This window comes from Poecilia formosa, unplaced genomic scaffold, assembly GCF_000485575.1.
Source record: "Poecilia formosa unplaced genomic scaffold, Poecilia_formosa-5.1.2 Scaffold273, whole genome shotgun sequence".
Lineage (NCBI taxonomy): Eukaryota > Metazoa > Chordata > Actinopteri > Cyprinodontiformes > Poeciliidae > Poecilia > Poecilia formosa.
In genome coordinates this window covers 7,560-29,705 of record NW_006800212.1, presented here as the reverse complement: position 1 = coordinate 29,705, position 22,146 = coordinate 7,560, and the positions used below count along the sequence as shown (strand labels likewise).

At 38.4% G+C, this 22,146-nt stretch overlaps 2 protein-coding genes and 2 long non-coding RNA genes across 5 annotated transcripts in view; 2 read left to right on the top strand and 2 right to left on the bottom strand.

The window, feature by feature from the left end:
• Positions 1–3,226, bottom strand: part of LOC107838534 (uncharacterized) — a 13,780-nt gene extending 10,554 nt beyond the window's left edge. Inside the window, exon 1 of the long non-coding RNA XR_001664618.1 lies at positions 2,183–3,226. This is a non-coding gene — a long non-coding RNA (uncharacterized LOC107838534). The remainder of the gene's footprint in view (positions 1–2,182) is intronic.
• A 149-nt stretch (positions 3,227–3,375) lies between these two features.
• Positions 3,376–8,447, top strand: mal2 (mal, T cell differentiation protein 2). The gene is made up of 4 exons (XM_007571045.2): positions 3,376–3,614; positions 5,641–5,811; positions 7,471–7,671; positions 8,194–8,447. The coding sequence occupies exons 1-4, from the start codon at positions 3,498–3,500 to the stop codon at positions 8,263–8,265; spliced, it is 561 nt and encodes a 186-aa protein (XP_007571107.1). The 5' UTR covers positions 3,376–3,497; the 3' UTR covers positions 8,266–8,447.
• LOC103151158 (uncharacterized) lies at positions 5,739–19,700 on the bottom strand. The gene is made up of 3 exons (XR_477620.2): positions 19,156–19,700; positions 6,895–7,052; positions 5,739–5,823 (listed from the first exon to the last, which is right to left on the bottom strand). It is a non-coding gene; the product is annotated as an uncharacterized LOC103151158 (long non-coding RNA).
• On the top strand, positions 11,086–22,009 carry LOC103151160 (metastasis suppressor protein 1-like). Of its 2 annotated transcripts, XM_016681243.1 has the most exons (5): positions 11,086–11,368; positions 11,441–11,594; positions 14,888–14,949; positions 21,597–21,670; positions 21,901–22,009. In XM_016681243.1, the coding sequence occupies exons 2-5, from the start codon at positions 11,523–11,525 to the stop codon at positions 21,966–21,968; spliced, it is 276 nt and encodes a 91-aa protein (XP_016536729.1). In that variant the 5' UTR covers positions 11,086–11,368; positions 11,441–11,522; the 3' UTR covers positions 21,969–22,009. The 2 variants fall into 2 exon arrangements, with proteins under 2 accessions (XP_016536729.1, XP_016536728.1); XM_016681242.1 differs by having other exon boundaries at positions 11,086–11,594; positions 21,901–21,983.
• Positions 22,010–22,146: the final 137 nt, after the last annotated feature.

Here is a 22,146-nt window from a genome sequence, read left to right as displayed (position 1 = left end):
CTTGCCTTATTCATTGGAGGTAATTGGCTGTAGCTCCTTTCCTTGTGACCTCATCGAGGTTGCCATTTGCTTGTGGTATTTCCAGGTACCTTCCCTCTCTTTGTAACCATCCGACCACACTTCTCTAGTCCGAATGACATTTGGCTCAGGGGGTTCAGGCCTATGCAGAACAGCAGTGGGGACAGAGCATCTCCTTGGTATATGCCACATTTGATGGACACTTGTGCAAGTGGTTTGCAGTTGGTTTCAAGGTTGGTTTTCCACAGCCCCATCGAGTTTGCATTGAAGGCTCTTAGAGTCCTATTGATGTTGTACATCTCTAAACATTCAATGATCCAGGTATGTGGCATTGAGTCATAGGCCCCTTTGGAGCTCTGACAGTTGGCTCACTTCCCTCCTTGACACCAATTGATTTTTGCCTTTAACCGTCATTTCCATGGTGGGTATTGGATCTCATTGTTGTTCTTATAGCCAAGTAGCTCAAGCATCACTGATGCTGAGTTGTAAATCAGCTCATTGGTTTCCGATATGGTGTTGGTAGGGAGTGTTCTCAATGCTGCATTCACATCCTCAATGAGACTTTCTGATGGTACTTCACTCAGCCGTTGTAATTGGCGTCGGGGTTGTCTGGTGCTTATTCGGGCCACGATTCTTTCTCTCAGGTCAGCTGCTGCCTCATTCAGCTTTGATTCATTCATTACTGTGGCTGCATACCCAATCTCTGGGTGGGGACTTGTGGTTAACTCCCCCCTGTCCTGACATCCCTTGCCGTAGCATTTGTGTTGTACCTCGTCAATCTCAAGTTGTGACACCAGTTGCCGTTTGCGGATGTTGGAACACTGAGCTACTAGTTGTTTAGCAGTCATTGTAGACTGGGGATGTCGAACTAACAATTCTTCCCACAGTCTTTGCATATAGCCCCTCTGACTAGGGTTACTTGAGTAGTAGCATTCCAACAGATCCAGGTTTTCACCTCTCGCCCATTTCCGTCTTGTTCCAGTAGCCCATTTGTCATCAAGGTGCTCTGGTTCCCCAGCACCTGACGCAGACCTTGTTTGGCCGGGCGACGTCTGAGCTGGCATGTTATGCATATCAATGTCTCTCATTTCATGATATGAGGTAGCTCAAAGGGTCTTGCCTAAGGACCCAGACTGGATAGTGCATTTTTTTTCTTTTTCTTTTTAGGTTGTGCAAGGAGGCCCCTGAGACAGTCCAGCACCTAACAGCAGGGTGCAAGATGCTGGCAGGGAAACCATACATGGAACGACATAACCAAGTGGCGGGCATAGTGTACAGGAACATCTGTGCAGAATACGGACTGGAAGCCCCGAGGTCAAAGTGGGGAACACCCTCAAAGATGGTAGAGAATGACCGAGCCAAGATCCTGTGGGACTTCCAGATCCAGACAGACAAAATGTTAATGGCGAACCAGCCAGACATTGTGGTGGTGGATAAACAACAGAGGAAAGCCGTTGTGGTGGATGTAGCAATGCCAAGTGATTACAACATCAGGAAAAAGGAGCACAAGAAAATGGAGAAATACCAGGGCCTCAGAGAAGAACTGGAGAAGGCCTGGAAGGTGAAGACCACAGTGGTGCCTATGGTCATCGGGGCCCTCAGGGCAGTCACCCCCAAACTGGAGCAGTGGCTCAAACAGATCCCAGGAACAACATCAGACATCTCAGTCCAGAAATGTGCAGTTCTAGGCACAGCCAAGATACTGCACAGAACATATATATGTATATATACACCAGCTGATGTCTATAGTTGTCTATAATTTGGACATGGTAAAACAAACAGCATCTGTTTTATGAAGTACATAAAACAAATGCTCAAAGATACGGGTCTCATAATTCTGCAGAAATTTACTTTTACTTTTACAGTGCCAGTAGGTGGTTATAATGCCAGCATCAAAATTCAAAGGCAGACCTTCCTGATCAAGGCAAGGCTCAGAGAACTTCGCTTAAATTGCCATTTAATCAATTTCTGCTCGGGGATGAATAAAAATCTGTTCTATTCTATTGGACACGTCCAGAACAATTGTAGTTTGTGTTTCATTCAAGTATTTAGAATGTCCTTCTTAGTTTTCAAAAACCCTCATGTGGAGAATAAACTGCAAATATTGCTTGTGGAGGTTCCTCCATCTTTTCCGCAGTGTTAGTATTTATTGAAATGTTTTTACATAATATAATTAGAATTTAACTTTTTCTTTGGTGGTGGTTATTGCATTAGGTTGTTTACTAATTTGGGTACACACATTTAGTAAACACCTTATGTTTATTTAGATCAGTAACTATTTTTGTTTTGCTGAGTTTGAAGGACTGGCTGGCAGAAGATGATTGGTTGTAAGAGGTAACAGTTTAGGTCCGAAAAAAGATTTTGCATAGTTTTTGTATTTGAAGTGGGGCTTTTAGAGAGCTAACTAGGAGGTTGAATTAATTTGAATAGTTTTCCACACAGAAACGAGCCGTGCCCTTTCAGAGGTTAAATCAACATTGTCTCACATAACCTAGATAATCATTAACTGTGACTTAAGATAGAAAGCAGCTATTCTCAACAGTACTCCCCCTTTAAAAAAAAAACAAAAAAAAAACATACAATGAATCATAAAACATTTATTCTTTTCAGAAAATAAGTTGTCTTTACTGTAAATGCATGAAAAAGTGTTGTCTGTTTCTAATCAATACCCTTCTCAAAGCTCAAACTATTATTTACTTTACAACATGTCTGTGCTTCACACTGCTCCTGCATATTGAAGTTTAAGCAGATCACACTCATTGTCTCTCAGCTTTCATATAATTTAACGTCAAGCAGGATTTAGAGGGGGAAATTTAAATCTGCGGCCTTATGTGCTGGTAGATGTAATAGTTCACGAAGGGAATCAAGTGTTCTAACTGGAAACTGCTGCCTTCACTTGGAGTTGGATAAATGAGCAGCAGGTGAAGTCAGTAAACCTTTACAATATTGAAGCAGAATTGTCCTGTGTTGAGATCGAGGGTGTGGAATTATCCAAATAATTAACTTAGTTATTGTTTGCTCACAAAATCTATTGTAAAATTCATGTTATGTATGAAGAAATGGAATTAATGCAATTACTTCCACAGAATAACTACATTCCATTTAAATGTTGAATTAGTAGTCCAGGTGTGGAAATCAATATGTTGATATCATTCCAAGTTTATCTGAACATATTTTAAATAAAATAATAAAAAATAATTATAAACTTAAAGGCTTTTTTTTTGGTTCCTGGCATGAAGTTAGAAGAAGGCTTTCTGGATCTAGAAACTTCCCCGGCTTCCTTGAATGCATCATCGCTTTCCAAGGAGTGGCCGCTGCACCTGTCCGACCTGTTCGGGGGATACATGACTCCAGAGGAATTTCTTCCCGTTCTCCCGTCTTTTGTTCAGCAGCGAGTTTTCCTCTTTTTTTTCTGAGTGTGGACCGTGTGAGAGCCAGAGAAGAGGAGAAGGGGAGACAGACAGAAGGCTGATAAAGAGATGTCGGAACCAGCCGCAAACCCCGCCGCCACCTCCTTTCCAACACCAACTATCTCGTTACCTTTGGGACTGGAGGTGTTGAGGACCTACTCTGGAGTCCTTGTCTGTTTGGAAATAGTAAGTGATATTTTGCAAAAAGGTTGTTTCGGGATATACTTGTACACATAGTTATCCAGTGTGTGAATAGTTCTTATTTCTTTAGAAATGTATTGCTAACTGTTGAGAATAGATGTTGAGCGTAATCTAAAACCTTTTTATTCGGTTCTAAGAAATTACTTGGTGTCAAAGTTGTAAACAAAACGAACCAGTTCTCTCCGTGATTGCCTTAGGTGAGGCTTATTGCTTTGAAGGTAAATCTGACTTGCAGCTATAATAACAAGGTAGTTCATGCTTTTAGACATGTATATTATTGCTATTACACTGACTACTTTTGCTATCATGAGTCGCCTTATCCCATACTGCTTTATTTATGAGGACTATAACAACCCATTGGTTCTGGTTTGTCCCTGCACTATAATGCCCTTTCACCTGCAAGGTGACCTCTGCATTGACTTTATGTATAACCAATAATCAGTAGGATAATTTTACTATTAACTGGAAAAACCATTGCTACTGAAGGCTTTTATAGGCCTATGGGTAGAAACACTGGCATTCAAATTCTGACTTCCAGTCCTTATCAGAAATTGCGCCTTCCTGGTATTGATTTGGCAGTACTTGACTATAATGCTATAATGCATCAACTGTTGCTTTGCATTGCAGTAGCACTAGTTGTCAAGTTTGTTTCGGTACTCTTATGACACATGGACAAAATACAGTGTGCTGGTTTGTTATCCATCTATCCATTTTCTGTACATTCTTGTCCCTAGTGGGGTTGGGAGGGTTGCTGGTGCCTAACTCCAGCTAACCTTCCGGGCGAGAGGCTGGGTTCACCCTGGACAGGTCGCCAGTCTGTCGCAGGTGGTTTGTTATATAAAATTCTATAAAAGATATGCCATGGGTATTTTATGTTTTGCTCCAGAATGTTCATTTTAATTTTGCAGTGGTGTCATATTCACTTCAGTTACACAAGTGTGGCATTTTTCTACCAGCTTTGCACATCTAGAGATTGAAACAGCTATTCTACTTCTTTACAACTCAAATTCAGTCAGTTTGAGTGGAGAGCATCTGTGAAAATCAATTTCCAAGTATTCCCACAGATTCTCAAATGAATCCTGGACTCCTGGGCCTAGACTTTGACTAGGCCTTTATTAATGTACTTTAGTCTAAATCCATCCAACTGTAGCTCCAGTTGTATATTTAGGACCATTTTCCTGGAGGAAGGGAATATTCAGCCTCAGCATTAAGTGTTTTCAACCACAACTGTATCCAACATCTGTCTGCTGTGTTCTTGGTCTTTATTATGCTGTTCTTCTCTAATGGATTAAAAACAAACATCTGAGGTCTCCACAGAATAGCTGGCACTATTTTTTTTTAAGTGATTCAAAAAGGTAATGGCTTGCGTCAGAATTTATTTAGGGGAATTGTAATAAAGGAGGCTTAATAGAAAAATGCCTGGCACAGGCTTGCATTTTTAAAGGAAAAAAAAATCAACATTGTTTCACACAACATAGATAAAATAGGCAACACCCCTTCCCTTCTCCCTCCCCCACCCACCAATTGAAACAGTTGCATAGAACATCTGATCATCAGCCAGTTTCAGGATTTTTTGGAACATGTCTAAAACATTTATATCTCGACTCAAATATCCAACTCCTTTGAAATGATCACAACTGTTTCAATAATAATGGCGCAAAAATCTGGTGATTACAAACTGACCTCATGCTACAGTATGCACACACCTTGTCTTCACTGAAGAAGACTCATTCATTTTTCATGTCAATTGTTTGGAGTGTTATCAACATATGGCAGTCCAACCTACTTTCTGAATAATTCAGCAAACAACTGTCTTGCAATAACGCACACTGTGTTTAGGAAGTTTAACTTTTCTCCTTGGATGTAAATCTTCGGTATAAAAAATAAAAAACTGTGTAAAGGAACTTTTCTTTTTTCCAAAAACTAATCCAAAATAATGGCAAGGGCATCTGACCTAAACAAAATCACCACTTTGGAGAGTTTCTCTAATGATATTTCTTTCCATTTCTAGTTATTCGGTGGTCTGGTATGGATCCTGGTGGCCTCTTCCAACGTGCCCGTGCCTCTGCTGCAGGGCTGGGTGATGTTTGTGTCCGTCACCGCCTTCTTCCTCTCCTCTTTTTACCTCACTCTGCTCGTCACTGGTTTGGCTGACCGCATCAACACGGACTGGAACTTCTTGGTAAGTGGCACACTTAAAAAAGGAAGAAAAGAAAAGAAAAACAAGTAAATCTCAAGCTATTCGTGTCTCCTGCTTGTCATTTCTCTTCTTGTCCTCAATCACACGTCAGGCTTTTTGTACATCTACCACCTCATCTGTGCAAGTTAGATATTATATGCATTTCAGAACTTCCTGGAACTAAACAAGACTTTTAGATATTCAAATGTCACACAAATATTTTGGTCATCAACTATGAATATAACAGTATGAGTATACTATTATATTATTCACAGTAAGCTCTCTCTTTGATTCAAGAACCAAGCTTTAGTCCCACCAGATGTAGTGCAAAAGCTAAACATAGAATAAGTATTCAAACTAGCCATTAAGATATTTAAAGAGGAGAGTGAGATTTACATTATTCCATTTTATTAAAGCATGGTAAGCTAGTGTTACAAAGCACCATTGGGGAGACAATCTAAGATTTGAAACAGGTAGTCTCAAAAGCCACTTCATTCAATCAATCTTTTAAGGCAGGAATGTGATTGAGTGGCAGAACTGAGAGGACATCAAACAACTCATCAAGAAACATGGTATTAAGCTATATTAGACTCAGGAGTAACAATAGTTCCTCAGGCTTTCTGAAGATCTTTGAAGGTTTTTATTTTTGCTTCTTTCCCCCACAATTATTATTTGATTTAGAGTTTACACACAACAGCAAGATGAGCAGTGAACCAGATTGAAATAAAATGTCAAACTACAACTGGTAACAGAAGGATGGGTGTGTCTGGCCCTGTGTCAGAGCACTGTTTGAACTTTTCCTGTCAAAGTCACAATAAAAGCCTGAGTAATCATATTCTTCTACATTATCTAATTTTGCAAAGTCAGAAAAACTCTGTTTACATTTATAAAGTAAAAGAAAAGAAAAAAAAGCGTCAAAAAGGTTGCAAAAGGCTTGGCACAGAAAGCATGTTTCACATCTTTCCAGGTCTGTTCAGGTAGTCTGTTGCATAAAGTCACCAGACTGGGTGTACAATATAAAAATAGATTTTTTTTTCCTGTAAAACATAAAATACATGAAGGATTGAGAAAGTATGGTGTTCTTACGTTATGTCACTGTAGTGGCTTTACATCTGGGTCAAGTCTGGACTCTCAGACAGAGCTAGCCTTTCCTCCGGCTCCACGCCCCGCTTCCAGGAGTAGCCGGGAGTGTAGGGTTGTTTGTTTTCAGCAGAACAATGAGTGACATGGATGATGAGCTCACACTGAAATACAACAAAGGGCTCCTTCATGTCCAGCCACGCTCACAGTAGTCAAAAACAAACTCTCATTAACCCTCCTTCTTCAGACACACCCTGTCTCATTCTTCCCTCTCTCTCTCTTATCTTTTTTAAGGCGTCTTTGTCTGACTTTTCTTGCATTTCGTTTTTCTGATTTGATCTCAATTGTATCTTTTCTCTTTTACTTGAAAGAATAAATTGGACTCAGCAGTGTCCAGTCAGCATAAATATTTACTTATTCTTGGACATGGATCCTGTATTTACAATTGATATCTTATCTTATCTTATCTTATCTTTATGTAAAAATGAACTCAGATCATTCCTGAAGATATTCATGGTTAAAATATAAGTTTTCAACGTTTTATTGCAATTATTTCACATAAATTTCCCTTCTTTTTCTCAGGATGTCTTCTACCACTTTCTAGCTTTGCTGTTCTACTTTGCTGCATTTGTGTTGGAGGCGGCAACCACAGCAGCGAACGGGGGAGCTCACATCAACTCACTACCAAACAGCACTGACTCGGTCCTGTGCATAACCTTCCCTCGGGGCAACATTTTCACAGTGCTGAGCTACAGGGAGTACAGCATTAATGTGGCAGCCACGGTCAGTTCATTTTAACATAAATCAGTTATAAAATGAACTTCTTAATTATAAGTTTCACAATCTAAGGTGCTGCAGTAAAATAGTAAAGATGCAGATTTACATTAGGTTGACAATAAAGCATATATTATTTATTCAGAGGTTTGGGACAAAGCCATGTAAATATTAGGCAGTGTAGGGTAATTAATTTAAGGGTATGGTTTTATTTCTCAGTGAGTGAAAAATGTAACAGTGTTGATATTTAAAAATAATTATAGTTCTCAGCCTGCATATTGTATAAAAAGACACATTAACGTTTTTTTTTATTTTAACCGTCTGACATTAAGTCAGACTGACGGTTTCCTGTTTAAACTCAGTTATGATGATCAAAATTATGTATTTTCTAAATGCCAGTCTGAGTTTTATTGAGAATGCATTCATAATTTTAAAGTTTATCTTTTTACTTGTACTATTTTTGTCTACCATATAAGATATAGTTTAAAGTTTGTTTTTGTTGGCTTACTTGTGTTTTTTCCTTTGTCCCAGATATTTGCCTTTGTGGTAACTCTTTGCTACGGCGGCAGTATGGTGATGGGGTTCAAGAGATGGAGGAAGTGACCAGGAGAATGAACAGAAAGTAACATTACATCTGCATTATGATGTCAGCATGTCTGCCAGACAAAAACAACCCGACCATTCAGTAATTCATCGACGTCCACTTTTGTTCAGTGAAGCACATAATGTATTATCTTCCCAATGTGAGCCTTTTGTCAGATAGCAAACCCTACATCAAGCAAAAATGAAGAAATTTCTTTATTGGAAAAAAATTATTTGACACCCCATGCAGACAGGTCTTGCATAAGTTCAGTCAAGAGTCCTTCAGGCAAAACACAATGGAAATTAGAAAGAGAACTGAGAGGGCTTTATACTCTAATTTATCATTTTAAGACTTTGAAAGGTGAAAACAATGCATGAAAAACATTTTTTTTACTCATGGAATTTAAAAAAATGACCCATTTTGCTTTTAAAACATATTTTAGCTACATTTTTTTGTTGAGTTGAAAACATATGTGATATCACTGGATGTTACTTTGAGGACTGTCAGATATTCTCAATAAACTTGAGAATAAAAGTTTTTTTTCCAGTATTATAGGAAACACACTGAATCAAACTTTGTCATATATAAATGTCAGAATTAGAAATTAAACTAGGTTAATCTGTGAATCTGGTAGTTTATCATAAATTAATCATGTAATCCTTTCAGCAATAAAGAAAAATCACAAAAAAGAGTAAAATATTTCAAACATCTGTATGTTCTGAAAAGCATTATATTAGTATTTGGTGTTTTATATTTAACTTTGTACTATTTAACTGCTTTAACTGATTTGAAATGTCACATGATTCATAATCTTTTATTGTGCACTGTTGTTTGGACTATTAATTTATGAGAGTTTTAGATTAAACATTTGTTTTGACTAGTGCTACTTTTGAAAACAGAAATGAATTTTGGAACTAAAGAAATAAAATATATAAAGCCTTACATGTGGTTTATTATTTGGTGTACTATAGATATGTTTACATGGAGTAACCAACAGAAATAAGATTATAAATCCTACTCATGCGAGCTTTTAGAATGCCAAAATCTTATTAGAAGTGAACTATTAATTTTTCTTTCTGGCAATGAAAAAACCAAGTAATACGCCTGAGTTTTCCCACTTTTCTTTGTTTTTTTTATATTATACAAATAGCACATAACTTAGATTGATATGGAATTTAAAAAAAAAAAAAGCACATGTGTATCTAATAAACTAGCATCACGGTTGAATAATCAAACATCCTAATTTAAATAGAAACTTGCTAAAAAAATACTTAAGCTAAACCAGTACCATATGTACACACAAACACTGGTCCACATTCCACCTAGTCAGCTGTACTAGTGGGCTTCTGTGCATATTTACACCCAAAGGAAAAAAGTAAGTCATAGTGTAAAAGTCTCACGTTCACAGAATTTCTAATCAATTTAAAAAGTAGAGCATAGAATGAAAAATGCTGTACATTTTTTTAAGGAACTGTTTAAAAAGCCAGTGATTGTGGCACTGGTGATCTGGTTAAAAACTGCTAACCGAATAATTGTACTCAAATCAAAGGTTGGAAATTTCTATGTTGAGGTGGTACGACTGCAATAAAAGATCCATTCGATTTATAGGAGCTCATCTCTACCATGTGATTGTGGAGTTTGGGAAAATGTCAGCGTGGTGAAACCAAAAAACAAGTTTTTGTCGATGAAGGACAGCAAATTGCTTAGGTTGTTTTGTCTGTTTTTATTTATTTTTTTAAGGAGCTGAATTGAGAACTAATTTTGACAAAATGCAGGGGAGGAGGGTCACCTGAAGAAACTGTAGACAAGAGATATCCCCCAGTCTAAAGGATTTGAAGAACTTTTACTGCATAGGCAAATATTGTCAATGAATGACACACTGATTCAGTCTCTTTTACCATGAAGTATGTGCCAAAAGATACTTCAACAGATATAAGTTTAAGGGTATGTATTACTTTTGCAATTTCTCGTTTTCTTATCTTCAAAAGGGCTTTTTTTTTTTTTTTAAGTCGAATTGTATGGGGATGTCACATCACAGGTGGGAAAATGTATTTTCATTGTTTCATTCTTATTTTACAGAAATGTAAAATAATCTATTTCAAAACGGTGGTGTGGACTTGTATAAGAATTTAGGTGTGTCCCCTCTGTGAAAGTAATGAAACAGACTTAAAGTCTCGCAATTTCACAAATTTGCCTTAAAAACTGAGGGGACCCAACTCAAGCGGCTGAGTGGTGTAATATTTATTTAGGCCACTAGGTGACATCCTTTTTCTACAGTATTTTTTTAAAGATGCAAGCTCCCTTTTTTTTTATCAATTATTTCCCTTTCCCATGCAGTAATAAATCCTCGCTTTTTAAATAGAATTATAAAACTGAATCCTGGATATTTTTTTAAGTCAAGGGTAAGAAAATAACGACATATAGTTTTATATTAGTGTGTTAACTTCAAAATAAAACAAATCCATCACTGAAAATATTAACTATTTAGACTGCATCTATATGCTTTTAGTTCTTGCCAGAACTTTGAGAGAATACAGCCAATTTGATGTACGTGCATGTTTTCTTTACGTATAGATGACAAACCGGAAGTGTATGAATAAACTTTCACAATAAGACAGTAACGCGTGATGAATGTATCGAACGTATCAAGCAAATTGTGTTTACATTTATGACTGTATTCAGTTTTAAAATATAAGTATACATGAACCCGATTCTAGATATTTCGTAGTGTTTTTAAATCGTTGTAACGTAAATTTAAAGCCTATTTAAATGTTCGAGGAGCTTTTATTTTGACGAATACTGTCTATCGGATGTACATTTATAAATTTGGAAAGCTTGAGTACCACAATGTTCTCAGTTTTGGAAGCAGAGGGAGCACAGTGGGTATTTACTTACCTGTCGGGATACAGAGAAGTATTACCGTGTGAGCATTTTGGATTAGATTCATTCATTCATTATCAGCTTGGTACAGATTGAATTCCCAGTCTAGTCATGGATATAAACGAGGCGTCGTGGAGGGAAAAATGGGGTTTAAATTTCTCTTTTTTTCCAAACAGCTTCTTTTGATTTTAAGCGCTGCCCCAGAGCAGGACTGGACTGTGTTTTTAAACACACCTGACTGCGGTAAAAACTGATTTTTCCCCAGTTTTCTCGCAGTAGACATTTTTAATTGTTCGCTTGGTCCTCCTTATTCAGACTTTTTGGGAAGTTTTGGCTCTTTTGGGCAGCGGAGGCGACTGGCGGAGTCAGGACTGACCACTGGAGCTGGTCCTGAAAAATGGAGGCTGTTATCGAGAAGGAATGCAGCGCTCTCGGAGGACTCTTCCAGACAGTCATTGGAGACATGAAAGTAAGCTAAAGAAACTTTTAAGACCACAATTAGTGTTAATGTAAAGGAGAACCCCCCCGCCCCCAAGCCGCCTGAACTAAATTGTTTTATCTTAAACTGATGTACCAGCCGACCCTTGGTGAAAAACCAGCTTAGTTGGTAAGAGAGGTAGAGTTGAACTTAAATATACTCTTTTGGAATACAGTTGAGTAGAGCTATTATTCTAACATAAATTGCAGTATATTTGGACTGTGCTCTGGTTATAATATTGGATACCTTTTTGATCCAACTTGAAATAAATACAGCAGCCATCACTTATGTCCAACTAGGACAGTCAGAATTGGGGCATATAACTTTTGTATTCTTGACTGAGCACCGTGAGACCATTTACACCGTCCCCAGCTGTTGTATTTGCCTGAAGGCACGCTGGAATGTAGCTATCTGGGCAGAAAATTATCCACAAGGTAGGTAGACTTTGACATGCTCGGGTCAAATGTCCAGCCTATGGGTCTGCTGGAGTAAAGGAGTTTGTTATGAATACAGCTGAGGTATTCAGCACCTCTGTGTCTCGTACCGCTCTGCTTGTTCCTCTCTGTAACTTACTGGTAACACGGTGCCAGATGGTGGTGAGGACATGCAAATACTGAGAGTATTTTTGTCTTCATGTATTCAAATTTTCATTCATAGATTTTATGGCACAACTGATAGGAGAATGTAGTTTTGCACGTTACACTGGCTTTCTATGTTTCAGCTTGAAGTGTTTTTTTTTTGTGAGCAGGAACTGCATTACATGTAGTGTTTAAAGTACCTGTAAGAGTATTCACACTATCTGTACTCCCCCCCCCCTTTTTAATCATGCTATATGCACAAAACTCAATGTATTCTATTGGGATTTATGCGACTGCATCAGAAAGTAGTACATAATAAAGTAAAGGTGTACAATGCATGGTTTTCAAACCTATTGACAAACAAGCATCTGAAACTTGTGGCATCCATTTGTGATCTGTGGTACACTCAACTGCCTTCTCAAGTCAGCTAATTAGTTAATTGAGTCCACCTGGGTGCAATTTAATCTGGGTCTGATAAACTTATTTTAAACTCAGAGGTTTGTTCTAGAATTGTCAACAGATGGCATCATGAAGATGAAGGAATACACCAGTTTTGGTGTATGGTTATTAGAAAAAACATATCTTCACAGTTCAATCATTCATCTGTAAATGAAAAGAGAGTTTGGCATAGCTTCTGACCTACAAAGACCTGTCGGTCTGCTTAGACCACAGGTGTCAAACTACAATCCTCACGGCCGCTGTCCTGTAGCTTTTAGATGTGCCTCTGCTGCACCATACCTCAATAGAATAATTAGGTCATTAGCAAGGCTCTGGAAACTTTTCTACACCAGGAGGAGGTAATTAAGCCATTTCATTCGTGTTTTGTACCTGTGGCACATCTAAAAACTGCAGTGCAGCGGCCCTTAAGGACTGGAGTTTGGCACCCATGGCTTAGATTGATGGGCAGAAGAAATGGCAGCATCATGCTGTGAAGATGTTAAGCTGGGAAAGAGAATCTGGTCAAAACTAGTAGGAAGATTGATGGAGCTCATTCCTGGAAGAAAATCAGTTGGAAGCTGCAAAATACTCAAGGCTAGTACAGATTCTAGCCATCCAGTAAGAAAAAGACTCTGACGCTTCAATGGAATATGTTGGAATTTCCTAGTCAAAGCCCAAATCCAATTGAGAATTTGTGGCAACCCCAGAAAATTACCTTTCACCGATGCTTACCCATTGAACCTGACTGTTTGAGCAATGTTGTAAAAAGAAATGTCTAAAAACTTCAGTCTGCAAATGTTCAAAGCTAGTAGAAACGGCTCCAAAGACCTTGTAGGAGCTAATAAAAAGCAAAGGGTAGTGTTGCAAAGATTTTATTCTGGGGTGGCTGATTGTAAACTTGTCTGGTCTATCACATAAATTATTTGTATGGGTACTTGTAGAAAGTATCCATACAAAGAAATTTTTGCTCTTTGTAGAAGAACAAAAACTTACAAGGTTTTATAACTTTGCATTTATAATGACTGGTAGCTCCTTGGTGCCAACATAAAAAGGGACACAGTACAGTGATAATTCCTAGTAGCTCAGGTAGATATGGAAATAAGGGTCATAAATGTACAACTTTGCACAAGCCAGCAGCACAGGAACATATCTTATTCATTTTCGAGAAACACTTTGTACAAGCTACTTCCGGAGAAAACCTAAATTACTGAATGGTCAAAGAGACTGTGTTTGCTTATTTAAATATAAATTTGACATTCAAACTCCAGAACGTTGTGCAGCCTGTTAGGTGACCTTATGTTTAATAGCCTGAACGTCTTCAAGGTCTAGTCTGTCAACAAGTAATAGGAAAAGTATAGGAAGTCAAAAGTGAAGCTTAGAAGTGACTGTATTAAAAGGATGTTAGGTTAAATTAAATAGAGTGAAGGATTGGAGCCATGCAAAAACGTGAAAGTTTGCTGTAGAAATGCACCAAACGGTGCAGTGGTTATGTAATATGAAGAAATTTGGACCGTGGGTCAAATGAGTCGACTTAATTGTTGGGTGTTATGTTTGACAGTACAATGTGACATTCCTCAGGCCCCTGATACTAGTTCCAAAGCAGTGACAAAATGCACGGATTCTTTAGGGAGCTTTATCTCTTGCTTACAAACTTGTTGGCCTTCTCTTTCTCACTCATATTTGGCCTTGTTCTCTGTAGCTGTTTGGGTACAGAGCTCCTCATCTGCTTTTTTAGTCCAGAAATTTTGAAAAGGGAAAAAAAAAAAAACCTGTCCCATCTGGACCTGGACTCATTATACCATAGCATTAGTGTACTCATTGTTTTGGATTGTTTCCAAAGGAGGCCCATGACCCATTTTGCAGCCTAACACGCAAGGAGGACATGATGGTAATCTCTTATTTTACTCTTAAAAATGGCAGAAGTCTGACTTTAATTGAAGTAAATTAAACATAGTTTTCAGGAAACAATTTGAAACTATAATACTAGATTTTACTCTTTTGGTAAACAAATTGTACCCTGATATCTTAAAATCACGAAACAATCAGGTCTAATTGCAAGTATTATTAAAACGTAATGTTGGAAATGACTCAACAGGGCTGCATTCATGAGGAAACCCGAGCTGGCGTTAACTCTGTTCAGGTGAGGCCAGGCATCAGGATTGGGCCATAGGTTTTAAGCTGTTATGTTCATAACTGTGGGAAAAAGTAAATCTGTTCCGACGGTGAAATTGCATCATGCCGCTTTTTTTTTTATCTCTGTTCCCACAGAGCAGCTGCCCTATCTGGGAAGATTTTATCACCAAGGCAGGAAAACTGCAGTCACAGCTCAGGTGAGTGTGTGATAATGTACACATATGACATGTTTGAATGTTTGTTCAAATCTTAATAAGCAAAACTTAAAGTATGTTTTTAAGCTGCGTAGGAGCAGAAATCACTTTTTTTTTTTTTTTTGAAATAATGTTCTATTAATTTCAGCAATGCAGGTTCTTGTTTGGATATTTTAATTTGTGGAGCCATTTGGTCTTTTTTCTTCATTATGTGTAATAATATAGACTTTTAACAAAGGAAGAAACCCATGTGTAAAACAAAGTCAAAATATGTATAAACGACTGGTAAAAATGGTAGATATGTGTGGAGAGATGTTATCCACATACATTATAATCAACCACATTCTGTTGTAACTTGAGCTCATAGTGAATTGTTGCCAGAAGCCGTTTCAGCCGTCCTTTTACCAATCATATCAGGGGAGCTCATGCACATCGTATATGCATAACAGATTTAATTTTCCTTTTCCTTCTTTAGGGAAATTATGTTTGACCTTGAACAAAATGTTAAAAGGAACTAAAATTATAAAAGTAAATTTATTTGTTTAGTTAAAATCCTGAAGAATGTGCAGCATATGTTAGTTTTGTCCAGAGACATTCCTTTGGTGCCGTAGCAATCAAATCAGTTGAACCATATGCCTCCTAATCATAAACCCAATTTTGCAACTGATTTTGTACATAATCTACGCTTTTATTGTAGCCATATAGCTTTTAATAACAACAATTATGTTTACAGAATTGCTTTCTTTCCCAACACTAATTGGAGCGTCCTTATGTAAGCTTCAATCAGCGTTGTCTTATTTAATTCATCTTCTAAAGTCTGTAAATGTATACAGCTTCAGGCTTACTTGTTTCAAGTCCTTGTGAACAGCAGTCACCTCTCCTAGTTGGGTTTAAGTGGCCACGTGTCAGAAGACGAACAACTAACGACAACGAAAATAAAAGATCTTTGTCCAACAAGCACGGCAGATACAGACATCCCGTGGTTTTAATTATTCTTTGATTAACTGTGCATGGCATTTCCCCAGCAGCGAAGGTGTCCATGTGTCCTCATGCTGACACTTACTGACAGCTGTATAAAGGTTCAGTGACACAATAATAATCGCCTGGGTGCGCTCGGTGTCCCATTGTTCTGTTTACCTCTCTATTAAGGTTGATTATTGCTGAAATGTTATTCGACTCTCTCCATCATTCAGGGGGTCAAATATGTGACCCTGCCATCCAAAATGTCCAAGGAATATTTGTTAGCTTGTTGCTAATGACTGGCAGTTTTAAAAGTACCATGTTAAAGTTTGGTCATCAGGCGAGTGTTAAAAAAAACAAACAAATTTCCTGACATCCCCAGGGAAGCTAAGTGTGAGCTATAGCAATATAGAGCTACCAGTGGGCTGGTAGCTGCATTATAATTTACAAGTGGTGTCATTTTTGTCCACATGTGTTTTGCTTTCCAAACAAGTTACAAAAGGGGCTATGTATGAGAATTAAAATGTCAGCAGCATTGCAACTTAATGATAAATGGCTCAGAATAATTGTCTTTAATGCATTCATATAGATCCCTTTTCCATTAAGATGATGGGTAAGAGCTACTGCTTCAAATGCTTCCCTCCAGATGTTCAATAATGTAGATTTGGTAAAATGCGCAACTAGGAATAATAATCCTTAGCAAGTCCCAGCTACCGTTTCCATGTGCTAAAAACAAAAATGCACGTTGTTATTTTAAGAGTCCATATTCACACAAAAACAAATCGGCCTCATTATGCGTAGGAGCAGTAGAAACCATTGCATTTAAATGCACTCTGTGTTCTCCCAGAATCGCTCAATGAGAGCTTTCAGAAATGTTTACTTCCTGCTTTACACTGAATGTCATTCATGGAAAGATGACTACTCTGTGGTATATTTAGACTAGACTTTTCCAGGTGAAGTACAGCCTGCGACCTGGTCCCAACAGAGGAGTGGTTATGATATTAGGCTGTGTGTAGAGATTTTTCTTTCTTTATGTTGTGTTTGCCAACATGTCTTGTTTTTGGAAACTGACATGCAAGATCCTTTCTGTCCATTTTTAGGCCTGGTTCCAGTAATTTTTTTTTTTACAGTTTTCTGTTTTCCATAAACCCCCAATTGATGGACCTCTGTAATCTGTTTGGGAACTGGACTATTCTGAGCAGCTAACACATGCATGTAGTAAAACACAAACACACCCACCTTCTCATCTCGGTCTGGATAAGTTACCAGACCTTATCCAGTAGTGGTAGAAGCATATGTCAGTGGGTGTATTGCAGCCAAAGGCGGTCTACTCTGTAATTAAGCCCCTCTGCTCCCTTTACAAAGCAGCCAGCATATGAGCCAATTACAGTGTAGTGACAGTTTGGTGGGATTTCATTTCTTTAAAAAAACATAAATGTGTTTTCTGGTAATGGAAATGGATCCCTCTGACACATGCTTTAATATGAGGTAATTTCTCTGTAAATCTGCCAGACTATTTTTTTTTGTGGTTGATGCAGTTGTATCAGTTGAGCTACAAGTTCATACAGTGTTGAAGCACTATTTGGAGTATTTCAATTATCTTCCGAAGTTCTGATCTAAATTTGGTGTTTTATATCTGATGCAGGCTATAAAGGGGGTTCCTACTGTACGAGGATGCATTAAACACCAAGTACCTACTGTGTGATAAGTCAAGCATGTTATGTTCCTGAGACAAGTTCAGCCAACTCAACCTCTTTCTATGATTCGCATTTAGTCACATTCCAGCTTCAGCTTCTCTAAGAATAGATGAGAGCAGTGAATGTATCATTGTCGTAAAGAGTACTCTGCTGTACTGTGGCGTTCTCTGCGGGGAGTTCAGATTGGCCTGGCCAAGGCCTTGTGGAATAGATATGTTAAAGTCATTTGTCTTGACTTATAGGAGGGGTGTGTGCAGATTTTAAAACCAGTGGTAGCAGTCAGGTCCTTGTTGGAGTATGGCTCACAGCTTAAGCGCTTGCTGTACATGCAGTGCCTTAGAAAAGCATTCACACCCTTTGATATGCTTTACTTTTTGTCACTAAGCAACCATAAACTTCAAGGTGTTTTGGGGAGTTTTTATGTCATAAATAATCTATACTCTCCCATTGCTGTGATGCTTCTTAGTAAAACTCAATGAATTGTCTCCTGAAGTCTCATATTTACTAGAGAGAATCCACCTGTGTGTAATTTGCGCTCAGTATAAGTGGAGCAGTTTTGTGAAGCCAGAGAGCAGTTAGAGAACATTAATGAATTAATGGCATTACAAAGTCCAAAGAACTGCTCGTGGATGAAGTTGTGGAAATTTCACAAGAAGAGATGGGTCATAAGTCAACACCTCAATCTTTGAACATCTCCCACAGCGCTGGAATCAACTATCCAAAACACTTTGGAACAACTTCTTAGGTGCAGAGACCCACAGCTCGGGTGGGACAATCTGTAGACAGGAGTAGTGTTGGTTGTGCACTCTGCAAATCTGGACTTTGTAGAAGATTAACTAGAACAAAGTCATAAGAAAATAAAGTTTAGGTCTGTCTTAAACATGATTAGATTTGATGGGCAAAACAATGGAACTACATACATGACGGTTGTGGAAAGCATCCAGAACTGCCATGTAGTTCTGGATGCTACATGGCATCCAGAACTACATGGCAGTGAACAGTTCAAGCTCAGTTCACTGAGCTTGAACTGTTGTGCAAATAAGATGATAATAAGCATCTTATTTGCACAACAATAAGCATAAGCATCTAGACGAGCAAAGCTGGTGGAGACATACCCAAAAAGACGTGTTGCTGTACCTACTGCAGTAGGTGTCTCTGCAAAGTACTACCTCAGTGAGTCCGGATACAATTCAGATTTCCATTAGTAAAAACAACCATGTTTCACTTTTCTTCCACTTCACAAGGTTGCACCCTCTTATGTTGGCTTATGATAAAATTCTAATAAAATATGTTGAAATTTGTTGTAATTGAAAGATTTCAAGGAACTTTAGCAGTGCACCTGTAAATTAAAGCGATGATTATAGCCACATGACTCAGAGCTGAAACAAGGATGCTGAATTTTTACCTGCACAAGAAAATAAGAAACAAATGTACCATTCATTCATCTCCAGTTGAAATGTGAATTAAACTAATCATTATGACTTGGATTCCAATTATTGTTCCTTAACATTTTGCATTCAGTTGTACTGAAAGTAGGTTTTAAGCCACTTACCACACAAATCCACTTTTAGTTAATGATTTAATCTTTGGTGAACGTGATTTGGCTTCAAGCACCTGAAAAATATTATCCATAGACCAGTAAATGCACGTAATAAATAAGTGGAGCCAGATATCAGAGGCTGTTATGGTGCCTGTGTGAGGCTTTAAATAGAAAGGCATCTGCGTGTGCCTGTGCGTGTGTTTCTTTTTCCATTTGCAGGACACACCCATGGATCTTCTGGTCAGCTCTCCCACAAAACACCGCCTGTTAACCAATACTGCATTAAGTTTCTGAGTGAAAAAGGAAAAGATTGTTCTGTGGAAGAATATTTGGGCTAACCCAGCGTTTGGTTCGCTTTTGAGTTGTGAAAGGCTGCTTTGTGATAACCTGAACACAGAAATCTTTTCCTGCATCTTCTGAAAATGCAAGCTGAAAATCACCCCAATCATTCTGTTGTATATATTAAAAAAATAAAATAAAATGCTTCTCAAACAAATTAAATATTCAGGTAAAGCGAAAACAATCTTTAGTCTCTTCAGAATTGAAATCCTATCCTTATCTTTTATTTACCTGATGCCAGCGTGTAATGGTGATGGGAATTCCCAAGTCGTTTATGGAGGTTTTCTGTTGCCACATAGAATAACAAGTGTTTGCAAATTACCCACTCGGCGTTAGAACAAAAGAGCCTGTGTGAGGGAACAAACTTTGGAAAAATTCTTGACAATTGTGTTACTTTGTGTGGTATGCATCACATACAAGTGGCCCAGTCTCTGTAGCGGGGAGCTCATATATCACGTTCATGCTCCTGTGCACACTAAGCTTCTTTCATCTTCATACTTGTGGTCATAATCCTGCACCGTCTGTTGTTTCTAAACCAGACCAGCGTTTTGGAGGGTAACCAATTACCTTGATTGCTAAAAAGCAGCAAGTTATGAACTTGCATAATAGCTGATCTTTCAGGTACTTGAATAAGGAGCCAGTTGAGTAAGATGGGGGTAATTTTAAAACAAAATCATAATCTTTCACTAGTTGTTGACTGATTTATACGGTTAACCGGTCTTGACCCTCTCGTCTGTCCCTGTGCATGTTCAGTATTTTCTCATTTACTAAAAAATAAGATGATGGGAAAATTAGGTCAGTTTGGCAATCACTTTACGCCCTTTTTATTGCAATGCAGGACTCAACTGAGTTGATCCCACACTGATCCCTTCATTGACCTGGAAGTGAGGCAAACTCAGCGTAATTACGGAGACATTCTTCACTCAGCAGGGCATGTTCAACCTGTAGTTAAAACGCTTGTATTACAGTACATGTTGAGTTGTGAAAACATCGACCTTGATGTTTACTTTACAGAAACCAAATGCATGTACATGTTTTGTGGTTACGCTTGTGTAATGTGTCTTGTTTACACGTCTACACCTTTTCATAAAAACAGCTTTTAATTTTTATTCTTCAGGTCGCATGTTTGATAAAGTTCAGCTTATTAATACACCTCTATGAAAAGATATTTACAACCTTATAGATGGTTTGTTTTGACTTTTTTGACACTCTTAAATGTCAAAGATAACCTGAGTAAATGCAAAAAAAAATGGCTTTTGAGTTGGGATTTCATTTATAAAGGGAACAAAGCTATCCGATTCAACCTGGCCCTGTCTGAAAATATAATTACTGCCCTTGGTAAATCATCTATTTACTTTGATTAATAGCATTCTCTTGGTTCAATTTCATGAGTCAATCCCAGGTCAGATTACATTATGTTGGTGAAAACAGCTCAGAATACAACATATGCCCCTGATCAAAAGAAATTCAAGAACAGACAAGAAACAAATTTCTTAGCAACTAGGAGTCTGGGAAATGTTACAAAGGGCTTTGGGACTCCAGCTATTCACAATGGGGGTCATTATCCACAAATGGAGAAAACATGGAGCAGCGCTGAACGTTCGTAGAAGCAGGTGGCCTACAGTAACCCTTGGTCCTGACTTGTCACTGACATTGGCCCTCCACCACTCAAAATATCTGTTAATTTGGCACATTTGATAGCATTTTGCACAGATTTTTTTTTCTCTTCAGTTTTTCAGCCCCAATCTTCCCATTTGCCTTTCTTATTTAGCATGTTTGCTAATTTAGCTTGCTCCTCGTACTTTCTTTTTTTAAATCAGAAGGGCTTGCTCGCATCTCCCCTTAGTATGCAAAATATCAGATTAACCCAGTCTGACATTTCATTGACTGTGAAGTGCCACAGCGGCAGTGAGGGCGGCTGTGTGGCAACCTTGATGTTCTTTATGGGATAAAGAAAAAGAAGGGGAAACAATTTGTTGTGTTCAGCCTGGAAAAGACTGGCTGTTCAGGAAACCTCTCAAACCTCAAGATGGCCAATCCAAAGTTATCGTCCATTCTCATATGTTGGGTGGGGAAAGTAATGTTTGCCTCATGAATCTGTTTTCCTGTCTTAGGGCGACAGCGGTGGCCGTCACGGTCTTCCTGGATGCTTTCCAGAAAGTGGCCGACCTGGCCACCAACTCAAGAGGTAGGAATAGTCTCTGTATTGTAGTTAACCCAAAATGTTTGACAGCCATGTCACTCTGTTTGTCTTTGCGACTGCATTATGTTGGACTCCAGCTCTTCACCCTACGGTGTGTGGAATGTCTGCGGCTCATTGGCTGTATTGTGTGGCTAATAAATCCATCAGTGCGCTGTTTGAAGCTCTCTTGTTGGCTCTGTGTTTGACCTCTGCTCACCTTTTTCCACTTTCTGTAGCCCAACCCCCCCACCTCTTCTACATCTGGGCTCTCTGCTGCTGCTCTGTTTTCATTCTGAATGTGTGAGAGTGGGAAAGTGGTAGAGTAACAGATCTCATCTTTCCCTAGCTTGGACACTTCCAGCCACGCACTGTCCTATTAATAGGAACTGAAACAGACACACACATTCATTACCTCAATCACAGGAGTGAGAGTGATGGAGGAGAGCTGAAGGGAGGTGCAGGGAGTGATCATCCTCTCCTTC